The sequence below is a fragment of the Mauremys reevesii genome, linkage group 25 (assembly GCF_016161935.1).
Source record: "Mauremys reevesii isolate NIE-2019 linkage group 25, ASM1616193v1, whole genome shotgun sequence".
Lineage (NCBI taxonomy): Eukaryota > Metazoa > Chordata > Testudines > Geoemydidae > Mauremys > Mauremys reevesii.
In genome coordinates this window covers 20,328,000-20,353,341 of record NC_052647.1, presented here as the reverse complement: position 1 = coordinate 20,353,341, position 25,342 = coordinate 20,328,000, and the positions used below count along the sequence as shown (strand labels likewise).

At 60.3% G+C, this 25,342-nt stretch overlaps 1 protein-coding gene across 4 annotated transcripts; it reads left to right on the top strand.

Annotated features, from left to right (window-relative positions):
* The first annotated feature begins 280 nt into the window (after positions 1 to 280).
* CALCOCO1 (calcium binding and coiled-coil domain 1) lies at positions 281 to 23,603 on the top strand. Of its 4 annotated transcripts, none has more exons than XM_039514794.1 (15): positions 281 to 367; positions 8,313 to 8,477; positions 9,421 to 9,523; positions 10,618 to 10,811; positions 11,342 to 11,500; positions 11,949 to 12,097; positions 12,618 to 12,708; positions 12,977 to 13,132; positions 13,850 to 14,104; positions 14,752 to 14,877; positions 15,146 to 15,241; positions 15,562 to 15,673; positions 17,301 to 17,515; positions 18,418 to 18,524; positions 20,653 to 23,603. In XM_039514794.1, exons 2-15 carry the CDS (start codon positions 8,316 to 8,318, stop codon positions 20,855 to 20,857), a joined length of 2,130 nt encoding a protein of 709 aa, XP_039370728.1. In that variant the 5' UTR covers positions 281 to 367; positions 8,313 to 8,315; the 3' UTR covers positions 20,858 to 23,603. The 4 variants fall into 4 exon arrangements, with proteins under 4 accessions (XP_039370728.1, XP_039370729.1, XP_039370727.1 ...); XM_039514795.1 differs by having other exon boundaries at positions 300 to 338; XM_039514793.1 differs by lacking the exon at positions 281 to 367 and having other exon boundaries at positions 8,307 to 8,477.
* Positions 23,604 to 25,342: the final 1,739 nt, after the last annotated feature.

Sequence of the window (25,342 nt, the reverse complement as noted above, 5' to 3'; positions counted from 1 at the left end):
GTATGGCTCTACCCTGAACAACTTGAAACCTTACTCCTCTCTGAATAATACCCAATGCCTCCATGGCCCCTGGGAGCCCGGTGCACCCTGGGAGTTGAAGTCCCCTTGCCCCATACTCTGCCTGGACTTCCCACCTGCGCAAACTACACTCCCCAGACTCCCCGGCCAGGAGGCTCTTTGTCTCCCTCGCCCCAGGGCTCTCTGGGAGCTGCAGTCTCCTCTCCTACTCCACCCTAGCGCCAGGCAGCCAGAGGGAACTACAACTCCCAGCATCCCCCGGGGCTCCCCTTCCCCCCGCCCCCTGCTGGGCTGAGTGGTGTTTTTGTTGTTGGTAAAAGGTTAGTGGAACAGCTGATTGCTCTGTAGGGTAAGAGACCTTCTTTATCTAATGGGGCGCCTCTGCTTTTCTCCTCCCCTCAGGCCCCTGCCCCCTGCCTCCTTCCTCTGCTGCTGCCTGGGGGAGCGGGTGGGTCTGGGCTTTTGGAGAGGGGTTTCTGCACCGTGCAGCCTCGTGCCAGGGGCTCCCTGGGGGCGATCCGTGCTCCCCCTCCCCGCAGTACTCCCCTCTCGAGAGGGCTGTGCCTGTAGCCAGGGTACCCCGGAGTCCAGCAGCCCCCTGATCTCAGGCTTGCCTGGTCTGTGCTTCGAGGCCTTGGGAGGCTGGGCTCCCTGCTGCAGGGGGGGTGCAGTGGGGCCATCCCTCTCCTCTGGCAGGGGACAGCCCAGGAGATGGAACCCCCGCCCCAGCTGTCAGCCTCTTTTCCTCCCCCCCCCTTCCACTGCTTTACCCCCATCTCCCCTGGCTGCTGGGTCAGGCCTGCGACCTGCCCGGCTGTGCTGTTTGCCTGGTTGGAGCTGACCCCCTCCCCGGATACCCCTGGCCCGGGCAACCCAGAGATTAGCCACCCCCGTGGCATTAAAGAGCGAGGAATCTCTCCCATGCTTGTATTTGCACCTGGGGCTGGTGCATCAGGGCAAGCTTCACCACCCCCGCACAAGTCCCCCCCCGCCCCCCGGGCAGCTTCCTTCCCCAGCACGCTTGTGGCTTTGGGTTTCCGAACACGAGTTTCCTTTGTCGCTTTGGTTTGGAGCCGTTTGATTTTTTTAAAGCCTTTTATTCTGGGCGAGAAGGGCAGGGGTCAGGGACGGGGGGAGAGAAGTGGGTAGAGTTTCCCCCGAAACCCGCTGGGGATGTAAGTCTTTTCTTCTCTTGCCAAGCTGGGAGGTGGTTTTTTCCTTGTCTCTTCCTGGAACCGGCCTTGCATAAGGCTGGTGCGCCCTGCTTGCCTAGTGCAAGCTTCAAGGAATCCTCCCCCTGTCCCTGGCAGCCAGGTGAGCGGAGAGGATGGATGGCAGCTGCTGGGATTTGTTTTGCACATGGCTGCACCTTGGCTGGCTCGGCACAACTGGAGCAGCAGACTCCTGGGAGGGGAAAGGAATGTAGCTTCAGGCACTTGGCTGGATGATGGCCAGGAGGTCCCACGCCAGCCGTGCGCTGTCTGGGCTTGTGGGGCCGATCAGGAGGTGTCTCGCCCAGGCCACGAGCGCTTTTTAGCGGTGATTGTGCAGGATTCCCAGGAGAGCAAGGCCGAGAGGCTCCAAGCCAAATCAGAGCCCTGTTGTAGTCACAAAGAGATGGTCCCTGCCCCAAAGAGCTCAGCGTCTCCATAGGCAAAGGGTGGGAGTGGAAACAGAGGCACTGGGTGGGGAAGTGACTTGCCCCAGGTCACACAGCAGAGCTAGGAGTAGAAGCCAGGTGTCCTGCCTTAATTCCATGCTCTAGCCACAGCGCCACCCTACCAACCTCAAGATGCTCAGAGATTCATTTTATGTCAGAGGAAGTTAGTAATAGCAGGACTCTATAGAGGAGCTAATGTTAATACCTAGCTCTTATCATCAGTGGGTCTTACAGTGCTTTACAAAGGAGGTCAGCCTCATTATCCCCATTTTACGGATGCGAAAACTGAGGCACAGCGAGGACGTGACTAACACAAGGTCACCCAGCAGAGCAGGGTGTGAGCTGGCACTAGAGCCCAGATCCCCAGAGTGCTAATCCTGTCCTGTATCCACTAGGCCACGCTGCTTCCCAGCAGATCTTCCGCCCAGGCGTGGCTGCACCGGGGATTATAATTGGTGCAGGCGCACTTTGGGGATCTCATTCAGATGTACTGGGACACTCACCACGTATGATCACTGCACGTGGGCGCCAGTGTGCGGGAGAGTCTAATGATGGCAGGGAAGGCACCAAGTTACAGGGCGCCTCTGTCGCATGGGATCATTGAGCGAGGATTTTGACTCGTCCAGAGAGGAAATGGGGGTGCCTGGTCACCCCCCTGTGCTCTGCCTTTGCCGTGAACCCCTTTGAAGATGTCTACAGCCCCATCAGTGCTGTGTGTGAGTCTCTTGGCTGTTACCACATTGTTAACTTGTAGTGTAGACGCAACCTCACCCTGGCCATGAAGCTTACTAGACAATTTGCGTTCTAGCTGCTGAGTTAATTGCAGCTGCTGTGTAGACAGGACCAGCAGGTCTCTCTCCCTGTGCCTAACTTGCTGCCCTGACGTGGTGTTCTGTCCCTGCTGTGTTTTGCAAGCTAAGCAGTATTGGGCCTGTACAGTGCTTGGAGGGGAGACCCTCCAGAAAAACCCAGGCTTCTGAGGGAAATGATGCCAGTGATAAAGCAAGGGGTGCTGTTCTTATCTCTGTGATGTGGTAGCACTAGGGTGACCAGACAGCAAATGTGAAAAATTGGGACAGGGGGTGGGAGGTAATAGAAGCCTATATAAGAAAAAGACCCCAAAATCGGGACATCTGGTCACCCTAGGAGGCCCAGTCATGGACCAAGAGCCTGTTGCACTAGCATACAAAGACCCCAAAGTACTCTAAGCTGTCCTGAACCGATGCCCCAGCCAGGTGCTGGAGCTTCCAGCTGAGATGTGAAATCAAGGGCCTGGCTCTTTTGCTGTCGCTAAGCATCCTGCGGCCATAGGCACCGACGTCCCCTCTTTCCCTTGGGTGCTTGACACCCCCCCGGCCCCATCCCCACTCCACCCCTTCCCCAAAGCCCCCGCCCCAGCTCTCCCCCGCCGCCCCTATTCCAATTCCTTCCCCAAATCCCCACCTGCGTGCCACATTCCCACTCCTGCCTCCCGCCCCCTCCAGAGCATGCTAACGTTTGGCGGCAGCCAGGCGGGAAGCGTTGGGAGGTAGGCGGAGGAGCGGGGACGCAGCACGCTCGGGGGGAGGAAGAGGGGCAGACGGGGGGGGGGGGAAGGGAGCTTGGCTGCCAGTGGGTGCAGAGCACCCACTAATTTTTGCCCCGGAGCACCCACGGAGTCGTCACCTATGCCTGCAGCCACTTTCACAAGAGCCGGGGCTTTCAACGTGCGTCTGTGCATCCCCCCTCCCTGTGTTCCCCAGCTGGGTACGAGCCTCAGTATCGCCAACCCCAAATGTTCAAACATCATGAGTCAGGCTTACCAAAAATCATGAGATTTATGTACAAATAATAGCTTTGGGGTTCTTTTCATTTGCCTTCTGCTTTTTGAACCTTTAGGGTGCACTGGGGTCACATTTTGAAGCTTTCTCCACTGCCACGAGGGCTGAAAACGTTCTTTTTCTTTAAGAAAGGCTGAAATCAGCATGTATCCCCTTCACTCCAGGAGCTGGGGCTTTAAGGAAAGCAGTCATTATCATGACAAAACCATGAGAGTGGGTAACACTGGAGACTCCACTTCTCTATTGCCATGTGGGGTGGCCGTTGTGGGCTCTGCACCCGGGCAGCAATCAGAGCGATGCTGGTATACGCCGCTTGTAAAGCACTTTGGGATCTGATGCTGGAGAGGCAGGATGAGACCCAGATACTGCTGGTAGGCCAGCTGGTGGGGGAGGTGGGGGGTCGTGTTTGTCCTCTCACTGCACAGCAGCGTTTCTTAAAGCCAGTGCGGTTCCCCTTGTGCCAGAGCATCCGTGCCGAGGGCAGTAGACCCATCTGCTCCCCCAGTGCAGCGGCAAACGTCACCTGGGTCCGTAGGGCCACATTTTCTGGGGCCTAGTGGCTAGAGCCGGACTGGGACTCGGAGACCCGGCCAACTAGATGACCTTGGGCAAGTCCCGTCCCGGCTCTGTGCCTCAGTTTCCCCATCTGTAACATGAAGAGGCTGATGCTGACCTCCTTTGTAAAGAGCTTTGAGATTCATGGGTGAAGAGCTGGCTCCTGTGGTTAAAGTTGAGAACCCCTGTGGTTAAAGGTCGACTGTTCTAAGTCAAATGCTCTCTTGGATTCTCTTGAAATGTGACGTGCAGAAAGACGGTTTCCAGCCATAGTGATTGCGCGGGACTTGGTGGGTCGAGGGGACAGGTTGTGACCCTGAGCGACCCTCCAGGTATTGCAGCTTTGAAAGCTGCCCTTGGCAGATATCTGAGGACGAATTACCGGCCACGTGCAACTGTCTGCCTCTGTCGAAGGGTTTCTGTTACGGCTGGGAACTTAATCCGAGGCCAGCAGAGACCTGAGAAGGGGCCCAAACTCTTTTTGAAAGGAAAAGGAATGACACGTGAATGCTTGCTGCGCCAGGCCAGGGGTTGGGAGAGTGCTGGGGAAGGGGAATCATGGGATATATGGGGATGGAGAGCGGAGAGGGGTTGGGGGCTCCGGGGAGGGGGAGGGGTGGGACATGGGGAGGGGAGACGTGGGGGAGTGGTAGGGTAAATGGAATGACTAGGGATCTGGGAGCATGTGAGCCCCACCTTCTCCCCCCTATGTGTGTACCAGGATCTTGGGAGGGGGATGTCAGCTTGCTCCTCTGAGTGGGTCTGAGTCCCTCTTTCTACCCCTCTGTGTGCTGGGTTCTTGGGGGTCCTGCTCTTCTAAGGGATCTGAGCCCCTCCCGTGCCCCCCATGTGTGGGCCGGGATCCAGTAACCCTGTCACTCTGGGATGAGGGGACCGAGCCCCTTTCCTTGCCCTCCCCCCATGTGTGTGTGCCAGGATCTTGGGGGCCCTGCTGTACTAAGGGGTCTGAGCCCCTCTCCCTGCTCCCCCCCCAAATGTGAGTCAGGTTCTGGAGGGGTCCTGACTACGCCACACATTGAAATCTCTGAAAATCGGACAATTCAAAGTTAAGGTGACAGCACCCTTGTGTGGGGCAGGTCAGGGGGCCAGCGTGGAGGCTGGGCGAGCCAGGAGCCTCGTCAGAGCAGGGGGAGCAGCTGGAGGGGCGGCTGGCAGGGGCCCAGTTTGGTGTCCCGCGCAGCCGCTGTAACTGAGAAATGTGTGGCCCTCCCATAAGCAGCTGCTTGTGACACATGTAGAACAAATGTCTTACATGCTCGTGGCTTCTCACATGCTAAGGAATGATCCTGAATGGCTTCGTGGGGCGGGACGGGGAGGGAAAGCTGGAAATGAGGGTGGGGGCGCTACCTGATGTGAGGAGGAGAATGACTGCACTGCATAAAGCTACTGTAACTAAACCACCACGGAATAAAATGGTCAGTTTTGGGGCCAGGGATGAGATTTCTCTCACTGCCCTGTTAGCAGCTCCCACCTCCAGACATTTCACAATACAACCCATGGTTCTGTGCCAAAGGGGACAGGAGCTCTTAGGATCACATAGCCTCCTTGCTAGCTGGCTGCAAATTTAAGGGACAGCTATAATGACCTGCCTGACCACTGACTCCTACCAAAAATGTTTCTCTTTCTGGTTGGGAAACAAGGAAATTCATGGACAAAAAATTGGTTAACCCAGAGCTGAGGTTGCCTGTTGGGTCTCGTGCCCGTCCAGCAGAACTCAAACCTCGGACAACCAGAAAAGGCAGTGTGAAGGGACGCCCCAACGCGGCCTTAACTCTGCCCCTCCAAAGCTGGCGGTAGCCAGTAGGAATTATCTGTGTGCGCTCCAGCTGTGCTCACTGTTGTTAGGTGGAACTATATGGACTGGTGGAGGAATTAGCCAGAGAAGCTGAGCAGAGCTGTGATTGTGATGGGGGGCGATATGGGGGTGCCCTTTCCCTCAGAGATTCTGAGCCCCTCTGTCCATGCCTCGCCCCACGTGTGTGAGGATGGGAAAACGGTGCACAGGCATCCTGAGAGATACCGTTTGTCTCACTCCAGTGCTGAGCTGGGAAGCATGTGTCAGCAGCAGGGCACGGGGGTCTTCTAGCCATGGGGGGCGACAGCAGCGAGGTGAGGTACGAGGGTGGGGTGGGCATGGCCTGATGGGTGAGTGACAGTGTTGTGTTTGAGGGGGTCCTGTGTGCAATGGTGAAAGGTTGTAAAATACAGCGGGTGTGGGGTTGGTTTTGCGGTGGAGGCTCCGTATCCGGGCATGGAGTGGGCATAGGCAGCACCCGTTCAGTCCAGTTCACCTGGACACAAGTTTCACCTTGGCTAAGAGACGGCATTGGACTCTGTGCTGCAGCTGGTGCATGCTTCTTCCCTGAGCGATGGGCACGAGCTGCAACGGCAGAGTGCAAGTACGTGTCTTGTGGGCACCCTGGGCCATCACTTAGAAAGGGCAGAGTTAAGGTTACATTGGTGTGTACCTTGACTCCGGGTTTCCTGGCTGTCAGAAGTCTGCGTTTTGCTGGATGAGCATGGGGCACCACGGGGCAATCTGAACTGTTTTTGTCAATGGATTTGCGTTAATTCCTAGAGACCCCAGCCAAGATTACTAGTCTAGGTGCAAGCCACCATCCTTGCACCAAAGATTTCGCAGGATGGAAGGAGAAACTGAGGCACAGAGGGAGGGAGTTGCCCACGGTCACACAGCAGATCAGTGGCAGAGCTGGGAACAGAACCCAAGTGCCCTGAGACCAAGTTTAGTGGCACACTAACCAGAGTTAAAAGACTAGACAAAGGTCTCTTTCTGTCTGAAATGTGTGGGGTCTTGGGGGGTCCAGCCCGAAAGATGCCTGAGTGTCCGGACTCCTGGGTTCAATTCCCGGCTCTGAAATGGACTCGCTGTGTGCCCAAGAACCTCTGTAAAATAGAGACAGTGGCACTGCCCTGCCTCCTGCAGGCTGGAAAGCTAAATGCATCCATGCCCATGAGGTGTCCACAGTGCTGAGTTCTGTGGATGTACCCGTGGCATGGAGGGAAGCAGTGACTTTCAGGGCATCCCAGGCTGGTCCAGGGTGGGATTTTCCCATCCTGCCCCTTCCCCATCACTTTTCTCGCTCCCACCTGTGACATTCCCCAGGGTACAATCTGGACTGTTGAGCAGCTGTCCCCCCTCAATTCTCCAATCTGAGGTGCCTTTTACACGGCTTCGCTGTGAGAGCAACCGCTCCTCGTCTGCTCACACACATGTAAATCACTCACAGCTACATTGCAAGGGTACAGCCAACCACCCGTGAACTACACTGCAGAGCAACACCAACAAACTCCCAGTCCCAGACTTTCCCCCAGAAATGTGCGTCCTGTAGTGCCCAGCTCTCTCCTGGACACCACGAACTCATATAAAGTCCATCATTTTATTAATAGAAAACGGTATGCAGAAACCCTGGTATCGCAAATGGAGTTTCCCAAATACTTCAATCCAAGCACCCTGGTCTAGATAAAACAATGAAACAAGTTTATTAACTACAGAAGGATAGATTTTAAGTGATTACAAGTAACGAGGCATAAAAGTCAGAATTGGTTACAAAGAAATTAAAGATAAAACACGACTAACGTCTAACTTAACAAGCTAAGTGATTTCAAAGCAAAAGTCTCTGTCCCTACACGTTCCAGCAGCCTCACTGGCTGAATTCCTTTCTGCCAGGATCCCTTCCTTTGTCCTTCAAGTGTTGTCGATGCTGTGAGTAGAGACGAAAGGAGAAATCTTTTGGGGAGTTTCTTCCCCTTTCTGACAGTTCTCTTTTTCCCTGAGAATCATCTCCAGCTGAGGTTCAGGAGACAGCAGGAGATGGGAACCTCCAGCGCTTTCTTTGCCAAAATGTAGATTTCTCACTCGCACCCTTTTTCCTGCCAAAGAATGGCCACTTAACCAGATGATGATCCATTTGATTTTGTTGACACCTAGCTGAGGCGTCAGTTTGCCTGTTGTCTTTCTGGAACTGGTCTGTGGCTGACTTTCTAAACTTGGAGCATGTCTCTGCAATGTCATACAGTAGAATTGTATAACTTTACATACAGTGTTGTCACACACTTTTTACCAGGACAATAATGGTCAGCAAATTACGAGTTTTTGAGTGATACCGCACAAGGCATACTTTGTACAGAATTTATCATAGTCTTGTAGAAAGGGTGAACATTGGGTTACAGACTATCACACTGTCCTTCTTCCTTCTTCACCTTCCACCCTGATGAAGAGGATGGAGGAGGTGTCTCCTAGCAAGTCGCAGGCACAGCCCCACCCTACCATGGCCTTCCTCAACGTAGCCCGCACCTACGTGCCCAACACCAAGGTCGAGTGCCACTACACCCTGCCTCCCAGCATGAAACCATCAGCCCGTGACTGGATCGGGATATTCAAGGTACTGGGAAGAGAGAGGCGGGTGGGAGCTGGATGCGTTAGCTAGGATCTCCCCTGTAGCTTTGCCCCGGGGGGAGGGGGGCAGCATGGCAAGTGTTCTGATCAGACAGTGAATTAGGCTGAGATGGAGAGGCGCAGGGTGTCTGACTGGCCTCATCACCTGGGATAGAGGCTTCCCCTCCTATTGCATTCACTGCTGTCCCATTGCGCTGAGCCCGCAGCGTGCACATGAGAGGAGGGGCCTACTTCTGCAGGCCACCTTGAAATTCACCCACAAGCCTCCTGCTTTTCCCTGCATGCAAAAGCAAAATGAGGCAGCGTGGCCTAATGGCTAGAGCGCTGGCCTGGACTGGTGAGACCAGGGTTCTATTCCTGATGGCCAGCCTTGGGCAAGTCACTTCCCCACCATGCGCCTCAGTTTCCCCATCTGTAAAACAGAGGCGGGCAGGGGAATGATACTGCCCTCCTGTGCTGTGTAACAGCCAGGCAGTATTATCATCGTGGGGTGAGTTGCGCTGCAGACCCAGGCTCGAGGCTTCAGCAGTTCCAAGCCCACACTTGAGCATCCATGCTGCATGGTAACCCTGGACTTACAATTGCCAGATCTGGGTCTCGCTGTGGACCTTTGACTCGGGTCTGCCGCTTTCTGCTGCCTCCCCACTGCAAAATGGCAAGCCTGGGCTCTGACCCACCCCCACCCCAGCAGGGTCGTAGGAGTCCTGAGTGCTTGCTGCCCCGAGTTGGACAGATCTGTGTGTGGACGGAAGCAGGGCTTTGGCTCAAACCTGGGTCAGAGCCCGGGCTTAGTGGGTAGCTTAGTGTTGCTGATAGCCCCTCCCAACCCCCCTCCCCGAGTGACACTGGCACTTGATGAGCGCTAGAGAAACGCTCAGCTAATGCCAGGGGTTCCTCAGACACCTTCTTGCCTGCGTCTGTCTGTCCAGGTGGAGGCCTCGTCCGTGCGGGATTACTACACCTTCGTGTGGTGCGTGGTGCCCGATGGAGGTGTGGAAGGGGCGCCCGTCCATTCCAGTGTCCAGTTCCATGGTAGGTGGGGAAGCTCCAGGGGTTGGGGGGGGAGCTCCAGGGGGGTAGGGGGGGGCGCGGTGCGTCGATTACGTGCGTGGGGGTTGCAGGAGGGTGAGATCAGAGTGGGGGTGTCCGTCAGTGAGTCGCCGGAGCAACGGTCTGAAGGGATGGCAGCCCTGGGTGAGGGTTTGGGTTACGGAGGCTTTGCCGTGGCTTGTCGGACCAAGGGCCCCTCTAGCCCGGTATCCCGGCCTCCCTGATAGACATGGTCATGCCAGCAGGCCCATCTAGCCCAATATCGCCTTGCATTGCTGGATCAGACCCACTGGCCGATCCAGTCTAGTATCCCCACCCTCTGCACCAGATCAGGCCCCTGGGCCCATCTCGCGTGACGTCCGGCCTCCAGGTAGGGCCATGACCTTATGCCACAGCAGCTGCAGTGCTCCCTGACGCCCCCTGGTGCTGTTACTACAGGGGGCATTGAGGAGGCAGCAGTGGGTGGGGAGGGACTGCTCACGCCGCTTGGCCCTGACATCTCGTGTGGGGCTGAGGACTGGGACAGGGGCTTCCCATGGGACCCCAGGGTCAGCAGCTTGGGACGGGAGGGGGTAAAGCAGAGAGGATCCTAGGAAGGGGTGCAGGAGGCAGCCGGGGGGTAGGAGCGAGGCTGGGACTGGAATGGGATGGCAGGTTTCCGAGCAGCCCGTGATGGAACGGGCATCCAGGCCACCGTCAGCCTTTGGCGCTACCCGCTGGTTGTCAGAGAGGCCAGGCCAGAGCAGGCCACACAGACTAGGCTCAAGGCCAGGGGGCGACACACTGGCTGTGGGGCAGCACCTCTGTGACCAACGTGGTCTGCTGACAAGGCACTTGGTACCATGGCCATGGTACCAACCACACTGGGCCATGGTACCAACCACGCTGGTGCCGGGACTCAGGAGTTCGGGGCGGTAGCTGGGGGCAAGACGGGTCAGGGGAGAGCCAGGGATCAGACCGAGCCCCAGACTATGGGGCATCCGAGCCCCGACCTGGAGGCAGTCAGCTTCCTGGCAAGGCCGTAGCAGTGGTGGGGCAGAGTCATCTGATGCTGGGCCCTGTCTGTCCTGCTGCAGCCAGCTACCTGCCCAAGCCAGGGGCCCAGCAGTACCAGTTCCGCTACGTGGACCGCCGTGGCGAGGTGCGCGGCCAGAGCAGCCCCTTCCAGTTCAGCGAGCCCCGGCCCATGGACGAGCTCGTCACGCTGGAGGAGGATGACGAGGGCAACATGGATATGTTGCTGGTGGTGCCCAAGGCCACCCTGCTGCAGGTAATGAGGGGGCAGCATTGCCTAGTGGGTAGAGCACCAGATTGGGTGCCCGGAGACCTGGCTTCTGGTCCCAGCTCTGCCAGTGGCCTTGGGCAAGTCACGTCACAGATTTGTGCCTCCGTTTCCCCTGGCCCCGGTTAGGCTGTGAGCTCACCCAATGCACAAGATGGAGGGCAACAGGCGGGATCAGCTGTTGCTTTGCCCAAGAGGGCACCTGGCCATGTCCCAGTCAACTCAAACCCCTCCCCTCCTGCCAGGCTTTTCTCCCTGCAGGGCAGGCAGTAACAACTGTCTTGGGAAATGGGGCGGAGCTTAGCCCTGGCCCCGCCCTCCAGCAGCTCTGCCCCTTCAGAACACCTCCCTATTGTGATAAGAGCCCCCACTAACCGTCTCTTGCTCTGCCCAGCTGAGTTAACCCCTTGCCTGCCTGTGCGCCCTGCAATGTCCTGGGGGCCTGGGGTGAGCGCAGTGCCTGCCCCCTCGGTCCGTACTAACGGCGCCGGTCCCTGTGGGTCCCATCCCCCCCCCAGAACCAGCTGGAGGAGAGCCAGCAGGAGCACAGCAGGCTGCTGCGAGAGAAGCTGCGGCTGGAGGAGGAGGTGAAGGAGCTGCAGGCCCGGATCGAGCAGCTGGAGGAGGCTCTGGGCACCATGCGGGATGAGCACACCAAGCTGGCGGAGCAGTACAAGGTGCGTGGGGTGCCTCCTGCAGGCACCGGGCCCTATGGGGCAGCAGCCACTGGGTTGAGTCCCCCACCACCCCGCTTCCTGGGTTGATAAGGATCCAGTGCCATCCCCATGGACTGGGCCGTTGCCCATCACACTGGGGGCAAACTGAGGCACGCGGGCAGGTGAATGAGGCCTCCTAGCTCCTTGCTCAGGCCACTGTGCTGGGCTGCCTCCCTGGAGATGCCCACCTAGGAGGGGACCCCCATATTCCTCCTTGTGTTCCCTGCTACCCACTGTCTTACCCCAGATTCCAAAGGGGCTCTCCGATTTGGGGGGCCCCTGGGCTACCCTGCCCCTTGCCAGAGCACCCAGACTCTGTGCTGATCCCAGGCGGGAGACGGGTCGGGGCTTCCCATGTCCCCGATCCCGGCTCACCCCTCCCCTCCCCGCCTGGCGGTGCCTCTCCCAGGATCTCTCAAGCTCCCATGCAGCCGTGATGGAGGAGCGGGACGCGCTGAGCCGGCAGCAGGCGGGACAGCTGGCCCGCATCCAGGAGCTGGAGGAGGACGTTCAGGCCCTGAGCGAGAAGGTGCTGCAGAAGGAGGTGGAGTTGGACAGGTGAGCAGCAGTGGGCGGGGGGTCAGCAGGCTTGGGGAGGGGGATGGGAGTGAGGGTCAGTGCTGTGACCCGGCTGGACTGGCGGGTGTGGGGGAGGCGGCGGCAGGGCTCTGGCTTGGCCCAGTGGGAAGGACGGTGGCCTCATCCCCCCATGGCTCGTTGGGATGGGTCCGGGCCTGTGATCACATCCAGCCGGCTAAGCAGGGTTGGATCTGGTCAGCGCTCGGATGGGTGACCGCCAAGGCCGAACCCAGGGTCCTGTGGGAAGGGGGTGAGGCCAGCTGTTCGGGGGGCTCTCGCCCTGAGTGAGAATGGGCTAGTGCCATAGGGGGCGCTGTGCTGGGCTCTGGGGAGCAGGGTGGTAGACGCCCTGGGGTGCTGGCCCGGCAGCGTCGCGGAAGGGCTGGCGGGCTGCAGTGGGTCTGCCCGGCCCCCCCGCTGCGCCTCACCCGCTGTAGCTGTGCCCTGAGCCGAGCCGGGGCTCACCTTGCCTGTCTCTCGTCCCCCCGCCCACCCCCAGGATGAAGGACACGGTGAAGTCCCTGGTGCGGGAGCAGGAGCAGATCCACCACCAGCTCAAGGAGGAGAACGCCGAGAAGGAGCATTACCAGGTGAGCCCTGCGGAGCCCCGGGGCGGGGCTTGTAGGGGTGACTTGCTGGTGGTGGAGCTAGCTGGGGTGAGCAGAGGAGCGGGGGTCCCTCCCCTCCCCCTCAGACACACACAGGAGTGGGGGTCCCACCCCGTACATACGGAGAGCGGCAGGATTCCCCCATCCCCAGGGGGCACCCAGAGGGAAGGGAGGTGGGTCCCATCCCCGCCCCCCCAGGAGTCTCTGGGCCGGCACGTGAGGATCATGTCCCCCACCCCCACCCCCCCAGGTCAAGCTGCAGGCCTCGGAGCAGGAGAGCCGGAACCTGGCCTGCGACCTGCTGCTGGCCAAGACCCGGCACAGCGAGAAGGTGTCGCAGGCCCTGGTGCTGCAGGAGGACATCAGCAAGCTGCAGCAGAAGCTGGCGGCCGCGCAGCAGAGGACGGTGAGTGCCCGGGGTGGGGGGCCCCCCCCTCGGTGCCATGGCGCAGCCTCCGCTCCCCCCTCCCCCTGCTTGGGTGTGTGCGTTCACCAGCCCTTTCCCTGGAAAAGAGGGGATTAGGGCGGTGTCGCTGCTAGAGCAGGGGGATGGGAGCCAGGACTCCTGGGTTCTCTTTCCCTGCCGCGGGTGCCTGTGTGTGTTCTAGGGGTGAGGACAGGGAGCCAGGACTCCTGGGTTCTTTTCCCACCGACTCCTGAAAGGCAGCCACTTCTGGGGCATGGAGAGTTAACAGGATAGTATTTTACCAAGAAGCAGCAGCCCAAACCCCACTCTCGTGAAAAACGCCACAGGATCTTTGGCACCCTCCTAGAGCAGGATTTCGAAGATCTCTGCCGGGAGGGAAATCTCCCGGCTCCTCAGAAGGCCTGCATCAGCCCTAATGGGATTTGACCCTGGCTTATTTCCAGCTTGGCTTTGGCGCACAGACCTCAGAGCTACCCTGCACCTCACAGAGCTCACTGAGCAGTCTGCCTTGATAACATCCTGTTGCAGGGAGTTCCACATGCTAATAGCAAAGAATTTTAACAGTCTTTTAAATGCCATCAGCTGCTCCCTTGTCGCTGTGTTTGGGGCTGGGATGCAGGGGCAGAGCCCAGCTGGCCTCTTCCATCCCATTCATTATTTCCGACCTTCCCCCCCTCCCATTGCCTTCCCCCCCAGGCCCAGCTGGAAGCGCTGTGTGAGCAGCTCCGCTCCACCCAGGACCTCCTCGCTGCCAGCCAGCAGAAAGTGGTGCTGCTTGGGGAGGAGCTGGCCAGCGCCTCCTCCATCCGGGACCGGACCATCTCGGACCTGCACAAGAGCCGGCTGGAGTCAGCCGAAACCAACATCAAGCTGGCGGACATGACCCTGAAATGGAAGGAGGGGAAAGGCCAGTGGTGGAAGGAGAAAAGCAACCTGCTGCACAGCATAGAGGTGCCAACCCCCACCCCGCTGAGCCTCTCACTGGAATGGCTGCATCCGCTGCCGGGGTGCAGCCACCTCTGGGGTGGGGTACTGCCAGTGCTCAACAGTTTAGGATAGGAAATGAAGGCGCATCCCCTAGCTGGGTTTGTCTCAGGGACCGGTGGACAGGGAGCTGGGACGAGCATGTCCAGGCCTTGGGAAAAGTCCCCCTGTCGTGACCCACACAAGGCTCAGAACTTGGTTTATGTCTCAGCACAGTGCCCCCTAGAGCTGCACTGGGGTGGGCACTGGCTGAGGGGAGAGCGCCCTCTACTGAGCTCCTTGAAGCACAGCATATGGGGAGAATACCCTGTACTAATCCCCCTGCTCCCAGAACCCCCTAAACCTCTTATCAGAGAGGAGAGCGCCCCCTACTGAGTCCCCTGCCCCATTCCCTGCAGCACAGCGCCCCCTAGCACCACATTGGGGCCAGCACTAGCTGTGAGGTGAGGGCGCCCCCTGTTGGGCCTCTCACCCTGCTCCCTGCCTCGCAGCGCCCCCTAGCACCGCACTAGGTATTTGTAGTCCTGCCATCCCAGCCTAGCTAGGGAGATGTGCTGGGCTCCCCACGGCAGGCGAGGGCCGGCCCCCATGAGCGCCCCTTGTGCCGTTTGCAGGCGGAGAAGGACAAGATCCTGAAGCTGAGTGCCGAGGTGCTGAAGCTGGAGAAGAACCTGCAGGAGGAGCGAGCCCAGAAGCAGGCGCTGAAATCTGAACTGTCCCACGAGAGGGACTCCAGCCTGGTAAGGCCAGTAGGGGGGTGGGCACTGCCCCTGGGACAGAGGGGAGCCCCACTCTCTGCCCTCTAAGGGGGAGGAATCAGAGCTGGGATGGGAGGCCCTGCCCCGAAAGCCGCACATGGGTGCTAGGGGGAGCCCTGCCTCATAGGAGGAGGGATTGGGGCACTCGTGGGTTGTGGGGGATCAGGTGCCTGGGGTATGGAGGTTGGCTCCCGAGGCTGGTGCAGGGGGCAGTTCTCACGCTCCTGTGCCCCCTTCCCCCCCACCCCAGGTGCAGCTGTCAGAGAGCAGGCGGGAGCTCAAGGAGCTGCGCGCGGCCCTGAAGGTGGCTGAGAAGGAGAAGGAGCAGCTCCAGGAGGAGAAACAGGTTGGTGCCAGCTGGGGTCAGAGGTCAAAGGGGGCTGAACCCCGGAGCCAGGCGGGTAACAGCTCTTGACCCAGGCTCCAGCGGGGGCCAAGGAACTGCCAGGAGGGGGCGACATGAGCCACATTCCCTGCCCCCATCAGGGCCTTCCTTGCATAGGGGCTGGGCGGTGCCCTGGGGTCAGGCAGGGGCCCTGCAGCCTGGGCAGTGGGTGGGGGCAGGCAAAGACCCTGCCCCCCCGGATCCCCACCCAGTCTCCCCATGGCCTGGTGCCCGGGGCGCAGGTGGGGTCGATCCTGACCCCGGCGGCTTCCCCTCCCCAGGAGCTGCTGGAGTACGCCCGCAAGCTGGAGGAGCGGCTGGAGAAGGTGGCTGACGAGAAGTGGAGCGAGGTGACGGCGGCCGAGGAGGAGGAGGCAGCGGCAACGGTGCTGAGTGCGTAACACCCCATCCCCTCAGCCCTGTCACCACAACCATTACCTCCCCAACCCCATCCCCCTGTCCTCCCACCCCTGTAACCTCCCCAACCCCATCCCCCCGTCCTCCCACCCCTGTTACCTCCCCAACCCCATCCCCCCGTCCTCCCACCCCTGTTACCTCCTCAACCCCATCCCCCCGTCCTCCCACCCCTGTAACCTCCCCAACCCCATCCCCCCGTCCTCCCACCCCTGTTACCTCCTCAACCCCATCCCCGTCCTCCCACCCCTGTTACCTCCCCACCCCAGCCCTGTTACCTCCACAACTCCATCCCCGTCCTCCCACCCCGTTACCTCCCACCCCACCCCTGTTACCTCCCAACCCCATCCCCCCTGTTACCTTCCCACCCCATCCCTCCATCCTCCCACCCTTGCTACCTCCCCAGCCACTCCTGTTACCCCCGTCCAGAGGTGAAAGTAAGCCGATCCGGTCCGGCATACCAGTAAGAACCAGTACGCCATGCCGGACCGGACCGGCTTCCGCGGCGGTGATTTAAAGGGCCCGGTGCTCCTGCCACTGCAGGGATCCCCAGGCCCTTTAAAGCGCCGATGGAGCTCTGGCAGCCGGGCTCAGGCGGGAATTTAAAGGGCCCAGAGTTTCGCGGCGGCCGGAGCCCCAGGCCCTTTAATTCGCCCCTTTGCCCTGGGGCTCCCAGCCACCTCTGCAGCTGGGAGCTCTGGGATGATTTAAAGGCCCTGGGGCTCCCAGCCACAGCCGGAGCCCCAGGGCCTTTAAATCTTGAAAAGCCCCGCCTCTTCTGGTTGAGGCCCCACCCCTTCTGGTTGAGGCCCCACCCCTTCCGGTTGAGGCCATGCTTACCGGTAAGTCCTTTAAGTTACTTTGACCCCTGTCCCTGCCCCATCCTCCCACCCATTACCCCCGTCCTCCCCACCCCCTCCCCCCCCCCTGTTACACCCCCGCCCCAATTACCCCAGTCCCCACCCCATCACCTCCATCCCCGCATCCCTGTTACCCCATCCTCCCACCTCTGTTACCTCCCACCCCACCCCTGTTTCCCCATCACCTCTCCCCAGCCCCCAGCCCGTTACCTCCATCCCCACCCCTCCTCCCACCTGTTACCTCCCACCCCACCCCTGTTACGCCCGTTGCCTCCACCTCATCTCCCCACCCATGTTACCTCCCCACCCCCATCCCGCCCATCTTCCCACCCCGTTACCTCCCTATCCCTTCACTGCCTCACCCCGTGCCCCGGCACCCCAGATGGTTACCCCTTCACTGTAACCCTTGTTCATCCCCTGCTCTGCCCCCAACTACCTCCTCTCTGCCCAGGGACCCCCACCCCGCTCTGACTCCTATGTGCACTCTCCACTCGCCCCCTCCTTCCCGACACTGCCCTGTGCTCCCCCGCACCCAGAAGAGTAGTGCTGCCCCCCGGAGTTACCAACACTCTGCCAGTGCCAGTTGTCCCTCAGCCCCTCCCCCAAGAACTCCCCCCCACCTCCACCCCCCCTGGGCTGGCTGTTCCCAGGCTCCTCTCCCCAGCAGGGTTCCCCCCCTTTGCCCTTCCCTGCTCAGCGGGGGGCACCGGCTGCCCAAGTGACCCTGTGGCCTCCCCTCCCCCCAGGCTCCCTGGACTCCCCACTCTCGGACTCGGAGGACGAGTCCCCTGAGGACATGAGGATCCACACCCAGCTCAGCCCCTACAGCCTGTGCGACAACCGGGCAGGCACCAAGACCCCGCCGTGCCTGCGGGAGCCCATGCACAAGGTGGTGATCAGCCAGCCCGCCCCCATCACCACCCAGATCAAGCAGCCCACCGAGGACAACAGCTCCGACTCAGTGAGTCCCCGGGGGGCGAGGACCCCCAAGCACCGTGCTGCGTGGAGAGGGAAACTGAGGCACAGGGACTTGCCCTCGGTCACACAGCGAGCAGGGGCGGGGTGGAAATAGAACCCTGGCGTCCTGGCTGCCAGCTGCGTCCTCTACCCCGCTATTCCACACGCCCTCCCGGAGCTAAGGATCGAACCCAGGAGTCCTGACTTTCAGCCCCATCTTGTGACCATTTCTTTCTTGCCAGCAGTGACCCCCTGGCCCACGCAGAACATCCACCCTAGATTGAGGCAGGGAGCCCAGAACGATGCAGCCCTCCCCCCCCCCCCCGCCCCAGTCCACTCAGTTCACCCTCCTGTGAGCAGTAGCCCCCCGCGGCATCTCATGCCGAGCCCCTGAATCGAGCCCAGTTATTGTCCATCCCGTTTCTCGTGGCCGTGCCCAGGGACCCACCACGCGTGGTACTGCACACTACTTCAAGCTGCTGATCCCTGGAACCTTAAAGCCCGGAGGTGGATGGGGTGGGGTTTGGGTTGGCAGGAGGGGCTGGGCCCCCCACCTTCCTGGGGAACAGAAAGCCCAAGTTTGAGGGTGCCTCTGAGCCTGCTTCACCCGGGAGGAGGGGTTATCTGCCAGCCCCCCAAACCCTCCTGCATTCCCCTCTACCACATCCCTGACAGGAGTAGCTGGAAGGTCCCTGGAGCTGCAGGACCGAGGACGGCTACCCCCCACCCCCCATCCATTCTCAGCAGTGTAGGGCCTATGACACATAGTGGAGCTGTTCTTCCGGGGCGCCCGATTGCTTGGGGGAGGCACAATCACTATGCCTATGCGCAGGGGGAACCCCAGTGCTGGGGGATGGGGGCTGGACTCTGGCCCCCAGTGCGCTCTCACCCCCACTTTCGCTGCAGGAGGCGGAGGACGAGAAGGCCGTGCTGATGGCGGCTGTGCGGAGCGGAGGGGAAGAGGCCAGTCTGCTGCTGCCCGAGCTGGGCAGCGTCTTCTATGAGATGGCCAGGTGAGGGGGGCATTGGCCGCGCTGGGGCCGGTCAGCAGAGCAGGGGGCTGTTCCTTCGCCCTGCCCATAAGGAGGAGGATGGAGAAGAGAATGGAGGGGAGCAGAGTGGGGGAGATGGGGAGGAGGATGGAGGGGAGCAGAGTGGGGAGATGGGGAGGAGGATGGAGGGGAGCAGTGGGGGATGGGGAGGAGGATGAAGGGGACCAGGGCTGGGGAGGGGATGGAGGGAGCAGGGAGGGGAGGGGAGGAGGATGCAGGGGAGCAGAGTGGTGGGAGGGGAGCAGAGTTGGGGGCTGGAGAGGAGGATGGAGGGGAGCAGGTGGGGAGGGATGGAGGGGAGCAGGGTAGGGGAGGGCAGCAGAGTAGGGGATGGGGAGGAGGATGCAGGGGAGCAGAGTGGGGAGCTGGGGAGGAGGATGGAGGGAGCAGAGTGGGAGGGGATGGAGGAGCAGGCAGCAGAGTAGGGGATGGGGAGGAGGATGCAGGGGACCAGAGTGGGAGCTGGGAGGAGGATGCAGGGGACCAGAGTGGGGAGATGGGGAGGAGGATGCAGGGGAGCAGAGTGGGGGAGGGGATGGAGGGGAGCAGGGTAGGGGGAGGGGAGCAGAGTTGGGGTCTGGGGAGGAGGATGGAGGGGGGGAGGGGAGGAGGATGCAGGGGAGCAGAGTGCGGGGAGGGGAGCAGAGTTGGGGGCTGGGGAGGAGGATGGAGGGGAGCAGTGGGGAGCTGGGGAGGAGGATGGAGGGGACCAGAGTGGGGGGCTGGGGAGGAGGATGGAGGGGACCAGGGCTGGGGGAGTAGGGGAAGTGGGGGATGGGGGCAGCTTTCCAAGCCTCCTCTTAGTTAGTAAAAATATATAAATTTCCCTGTGGGCGCGGGGAGCCGATGACTTTTACAGCCAGTGGCCATAAAAGTGGCAGGTGCGGAGCCAGGAGATGTACGGCCGTGTCAGGGCATTTCTGAATCAATTTTCAGCATCATTAGATTCCTTTCTCCTGCAGACAGAGGCGGGCGGGGGAGGAGGGGGGCTATTTGCAAGTGAAATAGATAGAATCACCCAGCTGCAAGGCAAGGTGGGGTCTGTGCACCCAGCCCCCCGTGCGGGGGGGACGGGCTGCAATGGGGGTGTCAGGAGTAGGAAAGGCAGGTTGGGTGCAGGGTGCTGAGTGCAGAGAGGTGGAAGGGGGGCGGCAGGGGAGGGCAGAGTGGTTGCAGGTGGGATGGGATGGGGACATTGGGGAAGGGTGGGGTGGGATGGAGACATCGTGGGAAGGGTGGGGTGGGATGGGGTGGTGGCGGAAGGAGGGCAGGGGGCTGGGACGGCGTGTTGGGGAGGGCAGGTGGATACAGAGGATGGGATTGAGGTATGGTGGGAGGGTGGGAGGGAAGCCAGTGTTGGGGATTGGCAGAGTGGGTGCGGGGGAATGGGATGGGGTGTCGGGGAGGGCAGAGGGGTTGGGATGGGGGTGTGGGGCGAGGGTAGGGGAATGGGATGGGGTGTCGGGGGAGGGCAGAGGCATTGGGATGGGGGTGTCGGGAGGGCAGGGGAATGGGATGGGGTGTCAGGGGAGGGCAGAGGGGATGCGATGAGGTGTCAGAGGAGGGCAGGGGGATAAAAAAAAATTATTTTTTGGGGGTGGAATGGGATGGGGGTGTCGGGGGAGGGCAGAGGGGATGCGATGAGGTGTCAGAGGAGGGCAGGGGGATGCAGAAGGGAAGGGATGGCAGCGTCAGGGAAGGGCAGGGTGGGCGCAGGGTGCCGTGTGTAGAGGCGATGAGCCGGGGGTGTCAGGAATAAAAGGAATTCTGGGTTGAGGGGGCCACTGCTCCCCTTTGAGAAGGGAGGGGGGCTGCTGCGCTGTGGGGGTGCGGGGCCGGTCCTGTGCAGGGTCCTCTGCTCTGTTTTCTGCAGAGTCTAACGGGGAAGGAGCAAAAAGAGAGACGGGGGGAATCAGGAGCGGGGAGAACTGGAATAGCGGGAGACGGGGAACCCACAATAACCCTGGCCCCCAGCCCGGCTGCGCCCTCAGTGCAGGGCCGGTGGCGGGGGGCACGGTGCCAGGGCCCCGCTCATGGGGGCGGCGAGCTCTAGGGGTGCCGACCCTCTGTCTCTGTCGCCCCCGTGCAGCGGCATCACAGGCCGCCAGCCGTCAGATCTGGGCCCTTGCGGGATGGGCGCCTCCCCGCTGGACCTGCCCGCGTCCCCCGGCCTGTGGAAGGAGTGCCCCATCTGCAAGGAGCGCTTCCCCCTGGAGTGCGACAAGGAGGCGCTGGAGGAGCACGTCGACAGCCACTTCTTCTTCAGCGCCCAGGACCCCTTCGCCTTCGAGTGACACCCCCGTCGCCCCCACCTCGCCCTGAGCCTCGGGTCACGCCCCCCCTGCCTCTCCCCGGACCCTCCTGTCAGGCACTGCCAGCCCGGCACACCCCCTAGGAGCTCCCCCGATCCTCAGGGGGCGATTTACCCCCCCCCTCCTGCCCTCCATGGCATCCGAGAGCAGGGAGTGAATGGGGGGGCTGGGCGCTAGCGTCCCCTAGTGGCTATTCCCAGGCAGGTCTCCAGCCCTGAGGTCTCCAGCCCCCACCCTGCTGCCTTAGGGTGAAATAGGGCGAGTTGCTCCCACCCCCCAAATATGGGGTTCAGCCAGTGCAGATGCTGAGCGCTTATCAGGTGGGGGGGGCGGCTCACACACCCCTTGGCTAGGGGGCTCTGTGTCAGGGCAGTAGGAATCCCCGGAGGGGGTGCCCCAACTCCCATCTGCCTCCTGGTACCTGGGACTATGGCTTAGAGCTGGGGAAGGCTCACTGGGGTGGGAGGTTGGAGCTGGGGGGCTGCCGTAGGGACACAGTGTCTTCCCGTCTCCCCCCAATGTTTCCCCTTGGGCTCCAGACACATGGTGTTGGGAACTGCTGGGCACCAGATTTTTGGAAGGTCCAGGGGGTGGAGGGGCAGTTCAGAGAAGGTGAGGCCAGGTGGTCCCCTCTCACCTCCCCAGGGGAGGGGAGGCAGATTTCCTGGGTCCCTCAGGGCTCTGGGGAGGGGGCTGAGTGGGGTTAGGCTGCCCCATAGTTCGGGCTAAAAGGGGCCTGGATCTCCCACCCCCCGTGGACTCCCCAAGACCCCCTCCCAGATCCCAAAGGCAGCTGCCCTGTGCTGCTCCCTGCCTATGTGCCGGGGTCCTGGCCCCACCCCCAGCTCCACTCCCCTGGGCCCAGTCAACTAACCTTTGGGCCTCTGGCTGGGCTACTGGTTTCCATGCTGGGTTAGGGAATTTCGCCGCTGTCATAAGGGTCTGTTCCCCCACGGGACTCAGTTTCCCTGACTGCGAGGCAAGGAGACCCAGCCCCCCCATCCACGGGCACCAGGCAGCGCCTGCCGCTGCTCAGCCCTGCAGGACGCCGGCATGCACCAAGAGCCAGCCGGTAATGCTGGGAACGCGCCGCCAACAACCACCGATTTTTTTAGAATGTCAACTGCAGAAGTAATTGGCACAACGGGCCTTCCGTCGGCTCCTGCCGTGCGCCACCACTGCCTCCCCCGCGGGTTAACGGCCCAAGAGGGCCCCCCGGATCCAGAGCCCCATGCACCGAAACCCTTTCCTTCCCGGCGATCTCAGGTAGGGGGTGGAAATGGGGAAGGGTCATGGGGAGGTGGGGCTGAGCCGGGCACTGGGTGGAGGGCACAGGGCAGCGCCCAGGGTATGGGGGTGCGCAGGGCACTGAGCCCAGAGCTCTGTGTGTGGATACCCATGACCTGGGGGGAAAGGTGTGTCCATGGGGGTGAGCGGTGTACACCAGGGTATCAGTCCAGTCCCAGCCCAGGTTGGGGGCTGGGTTTCACTAGCTGCCTTTTCTGCCAAGCGGCCTCCTGGCCCCAGCATCCCCTTAGCCTGGAACTGAGCCGCTCCCAGCCCCAGGCCTGATCCCAATCTCATCTGCCCTGTGGGGCGCCCCAGGGATCCCAGCCACGTGGGTGTCACTCAGGAATGACTGCCATGGCATCCTCCAACCTCTGTGCCAGCATTTCCCGGGGCAGAACCCAGGCCTGGCTCTCTGCTGCAATCTGCCTCCCCCTCCCCGCAACTTCTGGGCACCTGGTGCCGTGTGACGGGATGGGGAGGAGAAGTCCAAAGACCCACCTGGCCAACTTGAGAGCTGACAGGGTCCCTGGAGCATTGGGGGGTGGGGGGGGAGAGATGCACAGACTTCACATGATCCCTAGGAGCAGCAGGGAGGGAACACTAGCCTGACTGGGGAGACAACGCCGGGAGGGTCACCAGCCCTGGCATGACCCCTGGATGGGGCAGCAGGCAGGGCAGAGCCCTGACACTACCCCTGAAATGGTTTTATTTTCACTTTTTTTTTTTAAACTGACTCGTCCATTATTACTGTTCTAATTCTCATGATTCAGGGTGCCCCTCCGCCGGGTCTCTGCGTCTCATAGCCGCTTGCTGTAGCATGCTCAGTAATTAGTGTTGATTTGCGGTTGGTTTGCTTGATTTCGGGGGGAGGGGGACAGTTCAACCCCCTTGTACATAAGCCCCCCCCCTTGGATTATTCTCATGCACTTGCTTTTTGTATTCACGGTTGCAATTCCTTTTAATTTTTTTTTTTTTTTTTGGAAAATATAATACTGTTGTGACTTGTCTATTTGCCCCCTCCTCTTCTTGAGGGGGAGGGAGAAAGAAGCCAGGCTTTCGGCTGGCCCCCGAATTCTCGGTCAGTCGGCTGGGTGGGATGAGAGTTCATGATTGTGCCTTTTGAATGCAGGAGATGAGGCTGCTGCTCTGATCACTGGTTTATAGACGCTCTTCATTTTGTAACTAACCGTGGTTGGTGATTCTGATGTGTCCAGCTGGTCCCTGCTTCTCCCCAACCTCATCCCTGGCCTGTTTTTAATGTCCCCCCCCCCAAAAAAAAGACAGCTAAGGTCCCCCGAACGTCAGAGCAATAAAAACCAGTGCGTGCACACACACACACACTCACACACACATACACACACACACGGCCCATGTATAGTGTGTATATATATTTATATTACATGTCTTGGCTATTCTAATAAAATCCGGTCTCTTCAAAGCTTTGCCTGATTTATGGTTTATTGGGCACTATAAAACCTTGCGCCGCTCCGCCGGGCTCAGGGAGATCGCTGCCCTCCCACGCTCTGCCAGGATAGTCGGGCTGATTTTTACTCATGGGAGTAAAAGCCACCAGAACTGCAGCGGGGTAAGGCTGATGGCTGGGCAGAGATCGAGGCCGGATAGGCAGCCAAAGCACCTGGGTTTGGAAACGTTCCTCTTGCCGCGATGGCGGATGCTGCTGGGTGCTGTGGTGGAGCCGGGCAGGGCGGGATAAACACGACGGCGAGTATTAGAAACAAAGATCTGTCCCCCTCCCTTGGCTGGTGCAGGCTTTGCCTCCGGAGCTCTCCTTCCATATTCCCCCTGGCCCCCATGGGGAGGCCGGTCTGCAGGCAACTGGGCAGAATCGTTGCCTGCAGTAGATTGCCAATCTGCACACTGCAGTGTAAGAATGCAGTTCTGCTGACCACAGGGAGGGAATCAATACTCAGATGGTGCCAACGGCCCAGCGGCTACAGACTCTGTTGTGGAGTGAACTTGGGGCAGAGACTCGGGATGTCTGGGGTCTGCAGCTGCATGACCCCAGGCATTTCTCGTTGGCGCCAGCTCTAACCAGTGACTCCATGCTTGTGTCTCCGTGACCGGCCAAGACCAGATGCATGAGAGGAACTGCAAGGACTGATCCTCAGGAGACGGGTCTGAAGGCCAGGAGTTGTGACTCCCAGCCTCATAGATCCCAGCCTGCCTAGCATGGATTTATTACTATTATGGAAACGTGTAGAGGTCCCAGCTAAGATCAGGGTCCCATTGTGCTAACCCGGTACAGACACAGAGCAAGAGACAGTCCCTGCCCCAGAGAGCTTGCAATCTAAACAGATGTGGGTGAGTGGGGAAACTGAGGCACACAGTGGGGAAGTGACTTGCCCAGTTCATCCAGCCAGTTAGTGGCAGAGCTAGGAGTAGAACCCAAAAGTCCTGAGCGACCTCGCCGCTGGGCCAAGCTGCCTCCTTGTGGGTTTGTGGACAAGGTCAAAATGGACTTTAAAATCTCAGTGGGTGGCTAGATCTTCCTGGTCTACACCGGTGCTGCAGGAAGACACGCTAGTAATTCAGAGGGTGGGCAGAGCCAGCACAGACCTAGGGGGCGCTGTGCTGCCTGGAGGTGTCCTCTCCGGGGTGAAACATAAAGCTGAGGTCTTGACACTTGGTAATGGCGGTCCCAGAAAATCCCCCAGGAGCAGGAAAGTTAATCCTGAGCCCAAGTCCAATGCGGGATTCCTGTCTGCCTCCGAGCCACCTCCCCAGCAAGCTTCTCCACTCCAGGCCCTAAGCTGCTGTTTAAAGCCATTGCATCCCACCCCAGGGGTGGCCGCATCCTAGTGGTGGATGAGTCAATGTCTGCAGGCCAGCCTACCGGCCATAGTATACAGGAGAGCCGCTCACAACGTCCCCTTCTGGCCTGAAATATCACTGGGGCTGCAGGGCTGACAGCTTCTGCCTGGCGTGCCTGGGCCCACTTGGTACCAAGTGCCACCTGTGCCCATCTGGGCAGGCTGGCAGCCTGAGCTGGTGCGGTTTGGGTTTGTTGTCATTGGGTAAGTGTCTGCAATGAGCCGGTACTAAGTGCCCCCCCATCACTGAGAGCAGAATGGGCCATGGAGACAGCTCTAGCCCCTCTCTCCAGCAGCGGGTCTCTCCAGGGCAGGGCTGGTCGGCATCACCCCGGCTCCGTGCAGA

What these genes read in the sequence shown, in the direction of transcription:
- CALCOCO1 (XM_039514793.1), top strand. Translation starts at nt 8,307, where the DNA reads ATGAAGAGGATGGAGGAGGTGTCTCCTAGCAAGTCGCAGGCACAGCCC. An exon ending in ACTGGATCGGGATATTCAAG is followed by an intron (nt 8,478 to 9,420) that starts GTACTGGGAAGA and finishes CTGTCTGTCCAG; the next exon opens with GTGGAGGCCTCGTCCGTGCG. An exon ending in AAGGAGGTGGAGTTGGACAG is followed by an intron (nt 12,098 to 12,617) that starts GTGAGCAGCAGT and finishes GCCCACCCCCAG; the next exon opens with GATGAAGGACACGGTGAAGT.